The following is an 18,904-nucleotide window of genomic DNA, read 5'->3' as shown; positions in this document are numbered from 1 at the left end:
TTAACACACTTGGAAATCTACATAGGCATTTATACAGAGGGAGAAGTACAATATTCTGGAATTGCCATCACAGTCCCCCGACTTAAATATCATCGAAAATCTATGGGATGATTTGAAGCAGGCTGTCCATGCTCGGCAGCCATTAAATTTAACTGAACTGGAGAGATTTTGTATGGACGAATGGTCAAAAATACCACCATCCAGAATCCAGACACTCATCAAAGGCTATAGGAGGCGTCTAGAGGCTTACATTTGCAAAAGGAGGCTCAACTAAGTATTGTTGTAATATTTCTGTTGGGGTGCCCAAATTTATGCACTCGTCTAATTTTGTTATAATGCATATTGCATATTTTCTGTTAATCCAATGAACTTTATGCACTGCGGAAATACTACTGTTTCCATAAGGCATGTTATATATTAAAAGGAAGTTGCTATTTTGAAAGCTTAGCCAATGATAAACAAAACTCCAAACAATTAAGAGGGGTTCTCAAACTTTTTCATATGACTGTATAGGCATATTTTGATGAAGAATTCAATTATGCTAAAACCTGAGAAGTGTCACTATCCCTTTATGGTTAAACACTGTAGTTTTATTTGCCAAACCTTTCTGGTACTTTGGCCAGATAATTGCATAGTTAAGTTGGGTTGAAAAAAAGAAAAGTCCATCAAGTTCAACCCCTCCAAATTAATCCCACCGCACATACCTACACACAAACACCCACTGAAAGTTCTTTTCCATGGAAAAATAGATCTCCCACTAACAGTCTATAAAGCCATGTAACGTACTTATAAAGAGTAATCATGTCCCCTCGCAAGCGTCTTTTCTCCAGAGAAAATAACCTCAACCATGACAATCTACCCTCATTGTTTAAATCTTCTATCCCGTTAACTAGTTAAGTTACTTGTCCTTCGATCTCCGGCTAATTTATATGCTTTTAAAGGACAGGAAGCCAAAACTGCACTGCATTCTCCAGGTGAGGCTTTACCAGGGACCTATAAAGAGGCATAATTATGTTTTCATTCCTTGAGTTAATGCCCTTTGTTATGACAAACAGCACTTTATTTGCTTTAGTAGCCAAAAATGACACTGCCTGGAATTTGACAATTTGATATCTAAAAAAAACCCTAGATCCTTCTCAGTTAAGGGAACTCCCAACACACTGCCATTTAGTGTATAACTTGCATTTATATTATCTTTACCACCACTCTTTGTAATTTATCCTTCAGCCAGTTCTCTATCCAATTACAAATATTATGTTCCAGGCTAATATTCCTTAATTTGACCATTAACCATCTGTGTGGTACTGTGTCAAATGCTTTAGCAAAGTCCTAATAGATTATATCCACTGCAATTGCAGAGTTAAGTCTCCTGCTCACCTACTCCATAAAAGGCAATTCAATTTGTTTGGCAAGATCGATTAAGCATAAAACCTTGCTGGCACAAACTCATAGTATTATTATATGCAATGAAGTCAACTATTTTATCCTTTAATACCCCTCGAAAACTTTCCTTCCGCTGAGGTCAGACTAACCAGCCTATAGTTTTGAAGCTTAGAACGGAATCTTTTTTTGAATAACGGCACCACATTAACAATTCGCCCGTCTCCCGGTACCATGCCAGACAGAAATGAATCCTGAAAAATTAAGTAAAGAGGTTTGGTAGTCACAGAGCTAAGCTAGTTTAGTACCCTGGGATGAATGCCATTTGGTCCTGGATCTTTATTAATCTTTACATGTTCTAGATTCTTTTGAATTTACTCTTGTGTGAACCATGCATCATTTCTTGAATAACTTTGTCTCATCTAGGCAAGTTGGCAGTTTTATGAAAATTTTCACTTCTATCATCCTGTGGCATAATTGATGTCCAATTGTTTGACAATCATTTTAAATCAATTTACAGACTTATAGGCATCTACAAATATCTTTCTAAAGAGCTCAAATACATATTTCGATGCAGGCATGGAGGTGATATACTCTTCAACAGCAAAAAGCAAAACAGACTGAATGTCTGAAGTTTGAATAAGACAGGTCTTTCAAAATCCTCTCTAAAGATTTTCATCATTTGCACCTGATCTTGTACATCTGACTCTAATTTTAGTTTTTGAGCAAGTGATGAATGTTTGGGTGTAATGTAAATGGTGCGTGATATTTGTTGGATTACCTTTATCAGTATTTTTTAAATGAAGATCAAACTTATGTTTAAAAAAAGTCATACATTTTCATTGGGCATGCTTATTTTTCACATGACTGTAGGTTAAACTCATCTATTTTGCATCTCTGGCTACCACATTTGTTTCTACTAATCCTCTATGTTTAGGTTTTTTGCTCATATGGCATTTTAAATGTTGCTGTACTCAGGGAAAAAAAATAGTGGCAAGCAGAATGCCCAGTCACACTTCAGAACAAACAAAAAACAGAGCTTATGGTTCATGCTATTAATGACCTGAAGCCTCTGAATGTTAAGGTTTTGCTGTGGCAGTCAGTGACAAGTGAGTTTTGACAGCTACTGGTTTTTGCTTGGGCTCAATATCTGTCGTAAGCATTTAAACACATCTAAAGTCAGTAAATTCACTACTGCTTTTAACAGTACACCAGTGCACCCACAGTATTTCCAAAAAACCTCTATTCTTGAGCTATTGTCAACCCTTAGGGCTATTCCACACGGGGAGATAGCCACGCGTTTGCGGTTGCGGCGACAAAGCGCCGCGACCGGCGCAGGCGACAGTTTTGTATGGGCGCCTATGTAAAAACGCCTGTGCTAACCACACGAGGCGATGCGCTTTTCAACAGTCGCCTGAAAATGCCTCGCCAGGCTTTTTCAGGCGACTGTTGAAAAGCGCATCGCCTCGTGTGGTTAGCACAGGCGTTTTTACATAGGCGCCCATACAAAACTGTCGCCTGCGCCGGTCGCGGCGACTGGCGCGGCGCTTTGTCGCCGCGACCGCAAACGCGTGGCTATCTCCCCGTGTGGACTAGCCCTTAAGTTTTCTCTGTTTATGTAGATCCACTTGATGACAGATGCTGATAAGCAAGGGTATTTGTTTTCTCCCACTTACAGCAGGAAATATATGCTGCAAGCTGGAAAGTGGAAATGGTTATTTACAAAAATTCTGGTTTGCAATGCCTGCGCTGTGGATATAACCGCTGTATCTCATTCTCTCAGTTCTAGCTTCTCCTCCATCAGTACTTGCTCTGAACTCAGTTCTGACTGCTGCTATTAATACCCATGCCCCTATGCAGCCACAATGCAATCTGGCCTGAAATCCCTGTCCCTGGATGAACTCTCGTATACCATTTCTGTGTTCCTGTACGTGAACAACAGAGCACATGTGGAGGAAATCCCATACAAAAGCAGTCTTCCTCCACTATAAATTTCTTATGGCCTGACTTGGTTCTGCCCTATCCCAGAATAAGCAAGAATACTACAGTACACTCCATATTCAACTCGGTACTCCATCCCTCTACAAATGAAACATCTGAACATACCCCCTAGGACTGTGCTGATTTCTTTAAAAGCAAAGTCGATTCTATCCACAAACAATTTTCCCACTCTTGAGATTCCAATATTCTCACTCTTCCTAAATCTCCTCTATCTCTTTTGAGTCTCAAGTCTCAGAACTTCTCCTGTCCTCTCCATCAACAACTTGACACCCCTTCACTAACCACTGACATTCAGAACCAGATAGCAAAAACTGCCTACTAGCCTGCTCAACTTGGCCAAAATTGAGCTCATGGTTACATTACTATTGATGGCATGACCATTAACCCTGTTAATTCAACATGCTGCTTGGGGGTCATCTTCGAGCAACCTCTCTCCTTCTCAAATCAAATTACTACTCCCAAACCTTTTCTTTCACAAACAACTGCTAAAACACTAATCCATGCCCTTATCTTAGCCCGTTTAGGGTGGTGGCACACAGGGAGATTTAGTTGCCTGCGATAAATCTTCGCTACTGTGGACGACTAATCTCCCCAAAATGCCTTCCCACCGTCAAGAATGTGAATCTCGTCAGGATGGCATAAGCATTGCTTCGGTTTTCCTTATACCATCCTGCCGGTGATTCACATTCTTGCCGGTGGGAAGGCATATCGGAAAGATTAGTCGCCCGCAGTAGCAAAGATTTTTCGCAAGCAACGAAGTCTCCCTGTGTGCCACCACCCTAAGACTATTGCAATCAGCTACTAACCATTCTTCCTGACTCCCATCTCTCTCCCCTCAATCTTAAACGTCGCAACCAGGATCCTTCTGCTCTCTCCTAACAGGGAATCTGTCCAACCCCAACTAAAATTCTCTTGCTGCTCCTTACCTCTGATATTCCATCCCTGAATTCCTCTGTAAGGAATCCGTTCTCAATATCTATCAAGAAAAAACTAAGTCAACCTTTTGGAGCACTAGAGCATTAGTCTAGTCCTGATACCTAACATGGGAAGTAACTGGGAGTCCCAATATTCTTATATACACCTCCGCCTTTAGGTGCAATATAATACACAAATATGAATATCTTGTAAATTATATCCTTATAAACGGTGAGTTCTGACGTCATCAGTTATAAACGGTGAGTTCTGATGTAATTTCTGTCACATGACTCACTGAAACATGTGTATTATAATAAATAAAGTACCCCCAGTTGCAAAATATGAGGATATTAGAAGTTCGGAGTTCCTTGGGCCTCGTGTTTTTATATGGTCATGAAACTCCTCGGTAACTTATAATATCCTTATATTTTACAATATGGGGTACTTTATTCACTATATAATCCAAAAATTTACTGTACAAGAATAGGCACATACAGCAGAGATTAACTGCTCAAAAAGTATTATTTGCCACACATGTTTCGAGCCCATGAGGCCCTTTGTCAAGTGTGAAGTTTTGTGCGTGTGTGTTAATATTTCTAAATACAGTTTTGTATTCTCTGAAATTTGTAATTCTTTCTAAATGTAAAGTTTCTGTTTTTTGTGTACATCTCATTGATTTTTATGTATTTTACTCTATATCACCAAAAGTATCTGGACACTTAGAAAATTCTAATTTACTTAATAAATCTGTTTCTATTTTTTTTTTTTTTGGTGTCAAAATTCACACACTGTGAGATTTATCACACAAATTCTAATATTCGGCACCTAAAACCTGCCGAGCTAATTTACAAGTCAATGGCAAAGGTCCATTGAACCAATTGAATATGTTAATTACCTTCCTAATTAATTACCTTCCTGGCATTCATTTTCATTTTTTTTTTTTTTGGAGGGAAAACTAGATTTGAATATTCAGGTCGGGACTATTCGATCGAATATTAGACGTTCACATTTTTCTTAACCTCCCATTCGAGTTGAGTATTTTTGAATTTATTTGAGTAAAAAAAAAATTCACACCAATTAGAAATTTGACCTTTGATAAATCTGCCCATTACCTGTCCAACATCTAATTCCCAAACCAAGGGTATTAATATGAAGGTGGGCCTCCCTTTGCTGCTATAACTGCCTCTTCTCTTCTAGGAACAATTTCCCCTAGATTTTGATGGGATTTACTTCCACTCAGTGGCAAGAACATTAGTAAGACTGGGCACTGATATCTGAGATCAGGCCTGGCCCTCAGTTGGCAGATTCATTCCACAGGTATTCAGGTGGATTGCACAGGCCTCACTTTATGTATGAGGACATTATTGTACTGAAACGAAAAGAGCCTTACCCCCATTGACACACTGTAAGATGCAAGGCATTGTCAAAAATGTAATTGTACAGTGTAGCCTCACAAAGAAGGAAAGTGAAAATCATTGGGCTGCCAGTTATTACAATAGCTGACCATGTTCCCTTGCCCAGTGCACCTCTTTGCTGCACCCAGTGCGGTATATACTCTAACCAAGGTTGCCCTGCCATTTTCAGACACTTTCCAGTGGCCCTTTTGGCTGTCCGTATGGGGATATAAAGATGAACGTTTGTAACTTTATTTATGCATTTTGTTCTCAAAAAGTCATTTCCCCTTCTAATTTTTTTTTAAAATCAGTGTCCAAACATACTTAAGGGTTTTTAGATACTGAGCTTTTATGAGCCATCTGTTTACCCCAAAATTACAGGTCTGTCCATTTGACTATCAAGGTTGCGCCATTCCACATTATGGGGGAACTATTTAGCAATGCACTGTAACAAATGATCAAACACATATGGGGTTTTAAAGGAACCAAGCTTGGTTCTGTTGTACAGACCTGCCTGTCTAACAGACCAATACTACCCAGCAGTGCAAGTGTTTTACAAAGCTTGTTTACAATAAATTATTCTGCTGTTTTAAATGTTGCAACATCACATTTCTTGAGCAGCTATGGGTTAATGGTGTCCAAAACAGCTGCTGGAAAGCACCTATACACTCACACTTAGTAGCTAATGAAACATTAGACCACACAGCTGCAGAAGGGACTAGGAGGGTAGAGGCCCAGTGGTGTCCTAAACAAAATGCAGTCTTAAATGTTAGCAAACTTATAACGTTCATTGAGAGCACTAAACCCTCCAATGGCCCCCCTCCATGCCTCCCTTCAAGAAGTGAACGGCGTATTGGCGCTGGGCAGAATGGGATTCTCCTAACTAATTGGTTCTTAAAAACTATGTAGTTGCTCCACTGACATTGCTCTCATCCCAATGCTGTTAAAATAACAAACTTTCCGGATAGGTTTTGTGCAAAATATTTTATTATATCACAAAATGTATCTTTCAGAGTTGAAAAAAATAGGCTTTGCCTAAAAATAGGTTACCAACTTTAAAGTGGATGACAGATTTAGAAGGCTAGGGAAAATAGCAGGAGTCTGACTTTTAATCAAGCAATAAAGGCAAATTCTGAGGCAACAGTGGGGCTTTGCTTTGCCCAAAGTTAGAACTAATATGACATCAGGAAGCACAAATTGACCACCATTATTTGCATTTGATAATTTTCACAGTGTACATCATAGTTACATTAGCATTTGCCTCATTGAAATGCTTGATTTTAGAGTGAAAAATGACTTTCACCTCAGTCGTAGGCCTTATTTTCCAGCCACTGAACAGGCTTTGCGTCCTTTGAACCTTTTTTCTCTGAAAACCCCAAAGGTTCTTAGAACACTTTTGCTTTGTTACAATATTCGTAGTATCTCACACACAGAATGAAACTGTTTGCATGTGAAATGTTCTTAAGCAAAAAGAAAGCCCCTGGTACATGTGAGGAAATAACCATTTTTTTGTTCTTAAATGTAAGGAAAAATTTTTTTTCTGCAATGCATTGATATGCAGGATAGATTCTTAACAGCTCAGCTGACTGCCAGCTTCCAGAGGTTTCATGCATAGCCAGGTTCTGGCACCAAATGCAAGTACCTCTTGTTCCCCACCCACTCCTGCTTGCCTAATTGGTCACTCATTCAATACACAAACGACCCCCCCCCCTCAGCTTGCTCCTCTGCTCTCGCTCATCTTTTTACAAACAAATACATGAAACTACACAAGCCTGGGAAACCTTAATAAAATAAAGTTATAATATTGCCCTACACATGAGCCCATTGTATAGTTTATGTGCCATATGTTAGGAAATGTAGGGGGGGGAGCCAGTAACCCTAAAACACTCTCTTCAGCCTATCACCCTGAAAAAGGAAAAGATGCTAGCGTTTTTTGGAACTTTGAAAAATGTTCAACTATTTTCTTAGGAACACCTATCTACTTTATTGCACATTGCCTGGTCTGAGGTGGCGAACGGCAAATTTGGCGCAAGAGGTAACGTTCAGTAAAATCTGCATCTTGGTTAATTTGCGTAGTTACGTCCATTCGCCACAGCACAAATTCACCAGACGTTAGGGAGCAAAGTGCCGCTAGAGTCTCTCATTCGCTAGCGAAGTTATGCTAGAGGACCGTTCGTAAATCGGCAAAGTACCGAAATGACGTCACGCTGGCGAATCTACCCCCGCGTTAGCCACTTTGCCCTTTAGTAAATTTGCCCCCTTGACCTGTATAAAATCACTAGGCCTGTAGCCTAATACTTTTATATGTTCGTGGAACTCCTTGGGGACTTCTAATATCCTTATAAATTACAGTATGTGATAAATGATGCACTATATAATACACAAGAACAATGGCTATCCTGTTAATTATATAGTGAATAAAGTACCCCCTCTTGTAAAATATAAGGATATTATAAGTTTCGGAGGCGTTTTATTACCTCGGCATTCCATGACCTGCTTTATACGAGGTAACTTCTAATATCCCCATATGTTGCAACTGGGGGTACTTTATTTATTATAATACACAAGTTTCAGGGAGTCGTGACAGAAATGACATCAGAACTCACCGTTTATAAGGATATAATTTACAAGATATTCATGGCTTTTGTGTATTATATAGTGAATAAAGTACCCCCTCTTGTAAAATATAAGGATATTATAAGTTACCGAGGAGTTTCATGACCATATAAAAACACAAGGCCGAAGGCCGAGTGTTTTTATACAGGTCATGGAACTCCGACGGAACTTCTAATATTCTCATATTTTGCAACTGGGGGTACTTTATTTATTATAATACACAAGTTTCAGTGAGTCATGTGACATCAGAACTCACCGTTTATAACTGATGACATCAGAACTCACCGTTTATAAGGATATAATTTACAAGATATTCATAGCTTTTGTGTATTATATCATTATAAACTGTGCTTAGTGGTGTCATTCGTTATAATCATTGCTTAGTGATGTAATTTGTGATGACTCACAATTACCACTTCTTGTAAAATACAGCATGAGGAGTTTAGAAATCACCTTGGAGTTCCTGACCTGTATTGAATCATACCTGCATACTTTATATAATCACAGAATTCCTTGGTTACTTCTAATAGGGGTCATTTGCAATACCCTGGTGTGAAACTGCACGCACACATGCTGCGGGTTTCTACACTCTGTTTATATATGAATTTATTTATATGTATTTATTGTATAGCACCACAAATGTACGTAGGCATTAACACAAACAGAGGTATAGTTATACATTAACAATAGATATAGCTACACTTAAGTGCTAAGGTATTTTATTACACACCTCCGTAAAAGGTTCTGAATTTTGGGGAAAAAAAAACGGATGTACACTTTTGTTGTAAAATATGATAATAGAAGTTACCTTGGAGTTCCACAGAACACTAAATCCTGCCATAACTTACAGTACCTACCAGTACAGGTATGGGATCTGTTATCTGGGACCTGGGGTTTTCCAGATAAGGGACATTTCTGTACTTCACCATACCATAAGCTTTCTGTTTTATTATTACATTATTATTTTATTATTTTAAAAAAAATTGTATTATGTGCTTAAAATGGACTTTATGGGGAATGGTTGCTTCGTTACAGTTTGTGCTTGCCATAATTATTCCTGGATGAATAAGGGATCTTGGCAGTTTCACTATTATACAGTCACTAAACTGTAGTGGATGCTTAATGTTTGACTATTAGTATTACTATTTTTTTCTTATGTTTTCTGATCTATAAATGATTTGTGTGCTTTAATTTTTTACTACAAATAACTCCACTATTCTGTTTGTCAGTGGTGCATTCCAGTCAGAGCAGGTGAAATACTGTATGTCTGTGAATTACAGCATTGGTGTCTTGGTTGCACAGGAAAAAAATTAGGATAAGGGACTTGCAAATCAAATATATATCTGTAATAAATAAAATATAAAAAACAATTCTGCCTCTGGCTAATTCAACATCCACTACAGTTTTGTGGATTTGTTTGAGAACTACGGTTACCCTAAAAATCAAACCTGAGTACGACTTAGTTTACTTTCTACTAACTGAATAGATGCATCCTTCACATAGTCTTCTGCAAGATTCTTTTTCTGTTTTGCGCCTTTTCTGTTCTTACTGATGTCCAGGAGATGAGAAATGTGTCACTTCCTTACCTGAAACAAATTTGTAACATCTGTAACCACAATGTAACCTGAACTGCAATTGATAATTTGGCTTGCAATACTTGTCTAGCCAACCAAAGCTCAGACTGATGAAAGACGGTTATTTTATTTTTTTTTTCAATTTCACATGGAGAAGAACGTTATTTGTGGGCACAAAAATACTCATTTCATACCCCTAAATACTTGTCTATTTTGCATAGATATTAGAAATTCTTTTCTGGTGTAATAGAAACATTTCTATGCTGAACACTCCATCCTCTTTTGTCTATAGACGTGGCCCTTGATTACTAAGAAAGGCTGCACATAAGATGTTGATGAAGTGCAATTAATTACCTTTTAATAAAAAATGCATCCAGATTTTCTGTGTGTGTGTGTATTAAACCTTCACAAATACTATTGCCTCTCTTATTCAGGTGGTGAACCTTGGCCACTTACTAATGATATAATAATCTGTAACTCTGCAATAAAAAAAAAAAACAGAGAAATTGTACTTAAGAAATATTATTTTAAAATACAAAGTACATGTGTTACTTTCAAATACAAAAGATTGTACCAAACTACAGAAATGCGTAATATGGTAGGAGTTCTTATTCAAGATAGTGGGGAATAATTCTGAGGCTTTGGCTGTGCATCTGGAACAGGAATGTAGAAATTAAAATGCAACACCTACTATATGGTAATTTCCCTCTGGTCCAACAAATGTGTATTTTTTTCAATTTGAGCAACCCAGTTATATGTGCTTCTTTTGCCGTAAACGTAACAATCCATAATCCATATACATGAATCTTCAGATAGAAGTTTGCATTGTAACTCGCTGGTCTGTTCCCTCCCTATAATATTGAAAACATAATGCTGTATTGTCCATACAGTTTTATTAAATTCTGCCTTTTTACAATCTTATTTATTCCTTTTCCCTCAAGGCTGTCACAGACCTCCAGGCAAGGTCGCCAAATGAGCGGATCTTATCATGATATGCCCACCAAAGGCATGGCGATATCTGGTTAATCTGATCGTTTGGCACTAAGGCCAAATCAATTCTGCCCGACTGATATCTGGTCGATTTTTGGCCTGTTATTGATCGCGGAGACCCATCGAAACGCCACCTACATGGGCAGATAAGCTGTTTAATTGGTCTAAAGGACCATACTGTGTATGGCCACACTTAGGTGTATTTGTTAATGGTTCCTACCTCTTTCAGTCCCCATACTGCATGCAAGATGAGACTAGGTACTCTTATAACAACCAGTTGTTAACAGGGACTAAAAGTTATTTTTAGCCACAGTGTTTAATTCCTCACTTTGGTCATTGAAGAAATACTCTTCTCATCTTTATTTTTGCACTGAAATTTTCATTGGAACATAAAACAGTTCACTGAAAAATCACACTGTTATTTACTGTAATTGAGAACAAAAACTCATTTCAGTTGTGACCAGATCTTCGGAAAGGTGTACCTATGTGGCAAAGCGTTAGCCCCAGCCAGACGTTTGTGGTTCTGAAGATAAAAGTTATTAGGTAGACAGTGTAGCTAACCTTAAAACCATTTGTGGTTACAATCACATCTTGTTCATAAGCTGAAATGCTTGCAACTGAAAGACGGTCCTAATTTCATTTTTTCAAGCATGCCTGCAGTTTTTCATATTGAGATTTTTCATGTAGTAACTTACATCACAGTGTTTCACTTGTCTACATTGCTTGTTCTTTATGCACAGTCTCCTGGCTCATGTATTTTTAGGTGCCATTAACCATAGTTAATGAACAACTTTTTGCATATTTCATAATTAAAGCGATGCTGACACTTTCCTATAGAAATCATAGGAACGTGTGAGTATCAAGTAGATGCTGCACCCTCAATAGCCCCCGTCAAAGCCACCCCAGCCCCGCAAACCTTGGTGCAGCAGACCGGCTACTAACAGATCTTCCGTATTGCTTCAGTGACGATGGCTGGAGGGCGGATCGATCCTTCCATAGGCTGAAGTGCTGTTTTCATTTGTAATTGGCCTATGGAAGGATCGCACCGCTCCCAGCCCAGCATCACTGAAACAGCAATGAAGATCTTAAAGCAGTGTCCGAGGGTCGGGTTCATGCAGGTTCACGTGCATGTGGGCGACTTTGAGGGGAACTATTGCGGGTGCAACACCTACTTGCAGGGCCGCCATCAGAAACTGCAGGGCCCCATACAAAAATTTTTCCTGCGCCCACCACAAGCCCCATCTACAGGTCCGCCCTCCCCACCCCACAGGTCCACCCCCCACCACACACTTAAAAAAACATTGGTGGCTATGGTTATCACAAGTTAATAAAAATAAAAAAAATATTGGTGGTCAGGGCCCCCCATTAAAAAAAATATTTGTGGTCAGGGCCCCCCATTAAAAAATATTGGTGGCTTGGACCCCACATGGTGAAAAAAATTGGTGGCCAGCCCCCCCCCCACGTTATAAGAAAATTGGTGGCCAGGGCCCCCCTTAAACGTCCATGTAAAAAAAAACTTGCCCCTCCCCCAGAAGTTTAAAAAAAAAAATTGGTGCCATGTTACACTTACTTCATTAGTGTGGCCCACCTGCTGTCAGTGAGTTGCCAACTACAGAAGGGAGGAGGGGAGCACAGGTGGCTGCATCTTCTTCTAGTGACAGCATTTTCTTCCATTATTGGTCACAGAATTTCAAGTCCTGGTAAAGCTGCATGGTGATTGGATGACCTTGAAGAGAAGTTCAAACCTCAACTATCCAATCCCTGAGCAGCTCAAACGGGACTTAAACTCAGTGACCAATAAGGCCAAGTAATGGACAGAAGATACCTCCCCTTGTGCTCCCGCCCTGCCTTCCCGAAGTCAGCAGCTCTCAGAAAGCAGGGGGGCCTAGCTAATCAAGAAAGTGCAGCATGGCCTAGGCCCCCCTTACCCTCGGGCGCCCTACAGCTCTCCCCCCTGTCCCCCCCTGATGGCTGCCCTGCCTACTTGATACTGACACATTCCTATGATTTTTATAGGAACGTGTCTGTATAGCTTTAAGAAAAGTCTTAAGATTTTTGTTATTTCCAAAAAGAACACTAATCCCAGCCATAAAGCTGTTCCTTTGCACACTTTAGTTCTCTAAAGAAGTTGGTAAAATTTGTAATTACATATTGAAAACTGAGGATTGTACTAAAAAAAGCCTATGATTAAGGACTAGTGTAGTCCGAAACGTGTCAGGCAATGATGCGGTCTTTGATCATCATATAAAGGATGCGTTTTTAATGGAAGTTGCGGTTTACATTTTTCAAAAATTGATCTATGCTACTTTATCTGTAACCGCAATCTGATACAGAAGCACCAGTCAGAAATAATATGGCGTGGCTAGAGCAGTCTTTTTCAGTTGTTGTACTGACCAAAAGCTTAATTATCGATAGAAGAGACTTCACCAGTTAAAATGCCAATTACCAGCACTAACTGAGGCATCTTTCTGTTATCTTACATCTGGAAATTAGAATGTAATATTATCTTAATTTTATTAAAGAGTAATCAAACATGCCTTAACATTGACAATATGGTAAAGTATGCTGGGATTGAAAGTCCAGCAACAATTGAATAAAGAGTGGTTGAGCCGTACAGAAGGGTTTAGTGTAGCTGTAACAGGTTAAGCCAAAAATACAAAAGCTGTTTGTATTTCTGTTGTTATGCTTCTTGTGTCATTTATAATTAGATTATCAGTGCACAGAACTTCCTTAGCAAAGTGGAGCAGCTTATGACAAAGCGTAACAACAGAGGTTTATTATCTCTAGTTTAAAGGGATGTAAAGGACAAAATATTTTAATTTACATTTTCCTTCTGTATGGCAAATGCACCTATATTTAAAAGTTCTCAACCATTTATTAATATAGAGCAGCCGCAGTTCCCAATACATAAAAGTTCCATTACCGTATATACTCGAGTATAAGCCGAGGTACCTAATGTTAACTCCAAAAACTGGGAAAGCTCATTGACTCGAGTATAAGCCTCGGGTGAGAAATGCAGCAGCTTCTGTAAGTTTCAATCAATAAATTGAGGGTTTCTGCTCCCATTGGAGGTGCCGGCGTCTTGTTTTTGGATGCCGGCGACCATTCTTGGAGGCCAGCGAATATTCTTGGAGACTATTCTTGGACGCCGACGACTATTCAGCCGAGTATAAGCCGAGGTAGATTACGCGAGTATATACTCGAGTATATACGGTACTTATAGTCTGTGCACATCGCCACTGACCATTTCTTTTCCCATGTGTCATTTTAATGATCTTTTTTTTTTATGTTTTCTGTTAATACTTTCACACCCTCTACAAAGTAGTTATGCAACTGAGGTGCTGTATGTTTTGAGTGCACAGTGTATGTATCAACTGGTGCCATTTGAAGAAGACTAAGAAGAAATAGGTTTTAAGTATGTATTCTGCATTAAGTTTTTATGTCAAAAGAGGTTATTCTGATTCAGATCGCAGCTCTTAGCTTCTTCTGGCTGCAGATTCAGGTGTCTTGTGTTACACTTTAAATTATGGTAATCCAAGAAATAATTGAATTTTAAACAGCTCCAAGCAGTATTTTTAAACTGCAATGTGTTTATTAGCAGTGATGGCACACTACATGTTTCGGGCAGAGCCCTTTTTCAAGTGTAACAAAAACAAGGCATTGTGGGAGTTAAATACCTTTGTGTGGAACATACCACCTCCCCCAACTTAAAGTGACAGTGTCAAATTGTGGAAATCTCTTTAAGAACTTTGTTAGTCTATTAAGTACAAAAGTCCAATTATTAGTCCATCTCAGTGATTGCACCAGACTACTGGAAGAAGAAGAAAGAGCGTCTCACACAAGCAGCAGTGAGGACGATTATGGCACCACCACCTCCCGTTCTTTAGGTGTAACCCAAGCCAGCAGCAGAGGCAAGAGGGATTACACGAAACCCATGCCCAGGGAACCATATACACGCAGAGAAATCAGAGGAGGTAAATAACTTGGTTGTAAACCTTTCCTCTTTTGTTTTATCTGATACAGAGACTGCGATTATTAACTGCTTGGAGCTGTTTAAGATTCAATTATTTCTTGGATTAAGTTTTTATGTCTTAAGGTGGCCATAGACGCACAGATAATATCGTCCGAAACGAATTTTCGTCCGATATTCGTTGCGTGTATGGTGGAAAAAGAGCCGACCGATATCGGCAGAAGACTTGGATATCGGTCGGCTCGTCGATCGGGCTGGACGGAAAATTTTGATCGGGCGCCTTTGAAGGGACCCAAACATCGCCCATTGTTAGTGCTGAATCGTCAGATACAGGTAGAATTCTATTGTTTCTTCCCGTATATACACCTGTATATCTGATGATTCAGCTCTACACGTGTGTATTGAAACGAACGATCTTTCTTGGAAAGATCTTTTCCAAGAAAGATCGTAATTGTTACGTCTATGGCCACCTTTATCCTGCAGTTCTATAAAATTAAATGGGACAACCTAATGGATTGCAATGAATTTTAATCAGTTGGTAATCAGTAGCTTATCTGTTGTAAAAGTAGTTTGTGTAGCTCTGCACACAGTATTACAGCTATGGTATTCGTTATCCGGAAACCCGTTATCCATAAAGACAGGAAGTTCATCTCTTATAGCCTCCATTTTAAAGGAGAAGGAAAAGCATCAATTGGCAGAAAAGTGCCCCAGCTCAGGTGTTCTTCCAGCAAGCACCAGAGAGCAATCTTTCTTCCAGAGAGCTTATTCTTTCTTCACGTGGGCGTGCATTCACAGTAGAGTGAAAAGCCAAACTTTTTTTAAAAAAAAAAAAGAAAGAAGAAAAAGCCGGCCATGTCAACCTACTGTGCATGCGTCAACCATGGGATTTTAAAGAAAGAAAAAGCAGAAGAAGGGGATAGCTAGTGTATGTGGTGCTCGCTGAGAAGGACCCCTGGCCAGGATAATTTCCTACTAACAGAGAAGTGATTACAGTCACTTGGTCTTGCCTAACTTTTGGCGATCCCAAGTGATTGTGATTCAGATTTTCCAAAATGATTTCCTTTTTCTCTGTAATAATAAAACCTTGTACTTAATCCTAACCAAGATATAAGTAATGCTTATTTTAGGCAAATCAATCCTATTTGGTTTATTTAATTTTTAAACAATTCTTTAGCAGACTTGGGTTATAGAGATCCAATTTATGGAAAGACCCCTTATCCGGAAAACCCCAGGTCCCAGGCGTTCTAGATAACAGGCCCCATACATGTATTTGATTAGCATTTTCCAATGTAATGTAACATATAAATATAATGAAGTCCACTGGAAAGCTACAGGCGTAGAGGACAATTTCACTAGGGAAAGGGACCGTCGCTAGCGTAGTTTCGTGCCCTATCGCCAGGCAAATTTTCTGTCAGGCAAACAATCATTACTATGCAAATTCTCTAAAGTGCGAATTTTACAGAAAGTTGCCCTTTCTCCTTCTCCACCTTAGACCTGGCAAACTGATAAGATGAAGCTACAGTACATCCTCCTCAATCTTATGACAGTGACATCATATACTGTATGCCGGAAAGTCATAAACTTTGCCAGCTATCGACTTCCGAAATGCAAATTCGCATTTTAGGGAATTAGCGTAGTTAGCGAATTTGTGCCTGACGAAGTGACGCAGAATTTGGCAAAGCCTTTGCAGGTGAAAAATCGCCCTTTAGTGAATTTGCCCCTATATATTTTGGACAACACGGGTCCTTCCTCTGGTGGAACTTCATTGTATTTACATTCTAACCTAATATAGGCCTAAATATAGGCAAGTGCTGACAGCATAAGTGACTGCTTGGGCACAGCCGAGCATATTTAAACTGGTCTTGTAATAGACTTCAGATGTTTAATTTTGGTTATGCATCATCTTTTTCTATCTAGGATTGGCAAGAGGATTGCAGGCCCCTGAACATGAACATGAAATTGTACCAAAAATGGCTAAAATGATTGTCACTGGAAAGAAACAAACAATGGGATTTGATGTTCCGAGGTATGTTCTAGTTCAGGGATCCCCAACCTTGTGAACCCGTGAGCAACATTCAGAAGAAAAAGGAGTTGGGGAGCAACACTAGCATGAAAAATGTTCTTGGGGTGCCAAATAAGTGCTGTGATTGGCCATTTAGTAGCATCTATGTGGATTGTCAACCTACTTTGAGGATCTGTTTGGTAGTACACATGGTTTTTATGCAACTAAAACTTGCCTCCAAGCCTGGAATTCAAAAATAAACTCCTCCTTTAAAGCCATTGGGAGCAACATTCTAGCGGTTGGAGAGCAACATGTTGCTCACGAGCTACTGGTTGGGGATCACTGTTCTAGTTTAATAATTCATTTAAATTTAAAAAGTCATTGGCTTGCATCCATAACACATGCTTGTTAGATTTGATTATTCTGCTATCATATGATTACTACTCACTGGACACTTTCCTATTCATATTATCAAACTAAAATATGCCAATTGTTTTTTTTTTTAAAAAATACAGGTATGGGATCTGGACTCATACCACAAATCTTAACCCTAAGTGTTTTATTAAAAATAGATACTTTAAAAACACAAGTAGAGTCTGTCACTAATTTGCCATGAAACATTGCATGGTCCAGATTTATAAAATGATATTCTACTTTTATTGAACAGGTATGGGATCCCTTATCGGAAACCCACTATCCAGAAAACTTTGATTTACTGGAAGGCCACCTCCATTTTAAGCAGATAATTATTTTAAAAATGATTTCCCTTTTCTCTAATAATAAACCAGTGCCTTGTACTTTTACTAACAAAGCTGCATGAATCCATATTGTTGGCAACACATTCCTATTGGGTTTATTTAATGTTTGGATCATTTTAAATGATGGTGGTCCAAATTTGGAACAGACCTCTTCTCTGGAAAACAGGTCCCAAGCATTCTAGATAATAGATCCTATACCTGTGCTTACATACACAGTAGTTTCGAGGGGAACAATTATGCAATTTGATACAAAAAGCACCCTCTGGGAAAGAGGAGATGGGTTTTGATAGGTTCTGTTCTTCAGTTCAAAGTGTTTAACTCAAATTCATATGAAGCTAAAACTAGCACAACAGAATAGGTGAAAACAGACGCAATGTGCAAGTCTATTTACATTTTTTTGGTGTGGGGTACCCCAAAGTAAGCATTTATTTACATTTTCATCAGATACTAAACTTGAAACCAAATATTGATAATTGAAAGAAAGATTTGACTAGAAGCTTAATGCAAACATCACATCACTAAGACACCACATTCTACATTGTTCAGATTTTCCCCTTTCTTTTGATCGGTACAGTGTTGTATTTGTTAGGTGGAACAGGATATAAGAACAACTTTTGGTATAGAAAGGCTTTTTTGTATGACCAGGTGGGGTGGATTGAGTCAGGAGCTCAAGACTCAGCCAGATAAACTGAGAACTGCTTTAGGAAATGTTTTGTAGGTAGCAAGTACAATGATGACTAATATCTAAGCAGCTTGATTAAAGCACATTTGGGGTTTTACATTTTCTGTTAGTCTGAATTGCCGTTAGTGTGCAGGCAAAGCACTAGTTCTCAAACATTGCAAGTTGTGTGAATCTGCAGTTTCTGTTCAGCTTCTTCAGTTTTTATGTTTTTATTTTTTCTAAAGGAAGTATTACAGACAATACTTTTTTTATGTTACGGTGCGTCCAAATCTAAAGTAATTAATTTCGTTTTTCATTTTTATTCAAGTCCTGTGTGAGCTATATACCCCCACATTCAGCTGTGGGCATTCACATTAAATAGTTGGATTGGCCTGGCCACCAGTATGTCACTCATATTCTCATATGCTCTCAAGTCTACCTGGCCAATTCACATAAAAAAACCTGTCAGGACTACAACTATGCCTCTATTAGAAACCTAGTTAGCAATTTAGAACCTCGTAGGTAGAACAGCAGGGAACATCATGAGTCACTGGGACATCTAAATATTATATTATGGAACTAGGAATTATGGGGCTTTATTTATCTTTGCTGTTGTAATACACTTATTGCTGTTTAGCTTACA

At 38.9% G+C, this 18,904-nt stretch overlaps 1 protein-coding gene across 3 annotated transcripts in view; it reads left to right on the top strand.

Annotated features, from left to right (window-relative positions):
- The window catches only part of hbs1l.L (HBS1 like translational GTPase L homeolog), a 65,499-nt gene that overhangs the window by 23,328 nt on the left and 23,267 nt on the right, over window positions 1–18,904 (top strand). For 2 of the 3 annotated variants that reach the window (NM_001092382.1, XM_041562189.1), the window contains one exon: window positions 16,758–16,866. In NM_001092382.1, the coding sequence (NP_001085851.1) occupies window positions 16,758–16,866 (109 nt within the window). Of the gene's footprint in view, window positions 1–14,544; window positions 14,845–16,757; window positions 16,867–18,904 lie in introns of those variants that run through there. The other variant, XM_041562191.1, reaches the window with a different exon arrangement.

Source organism: Xenopus laevis, chromosome 5L, assembly GCF_017654675.1.
Source record: "Xenopus laevis strain J_2021 chromosome 5L, Xenopus_laevis_v10.1, whole genome shotgun sequence".
Classification (NCBI taxonomy): domain Eukaryota; kingdom Metazoa; phylum Chordata; class Amphibia; order Anura; family Pipidae; genus Xenopus; species Xenopus laevis.
The sequence above is the reverse complement of the archived record's forward strand: the minus strand, read 5'-3'. Positions and strand labels throughout refer to the sequence as shown.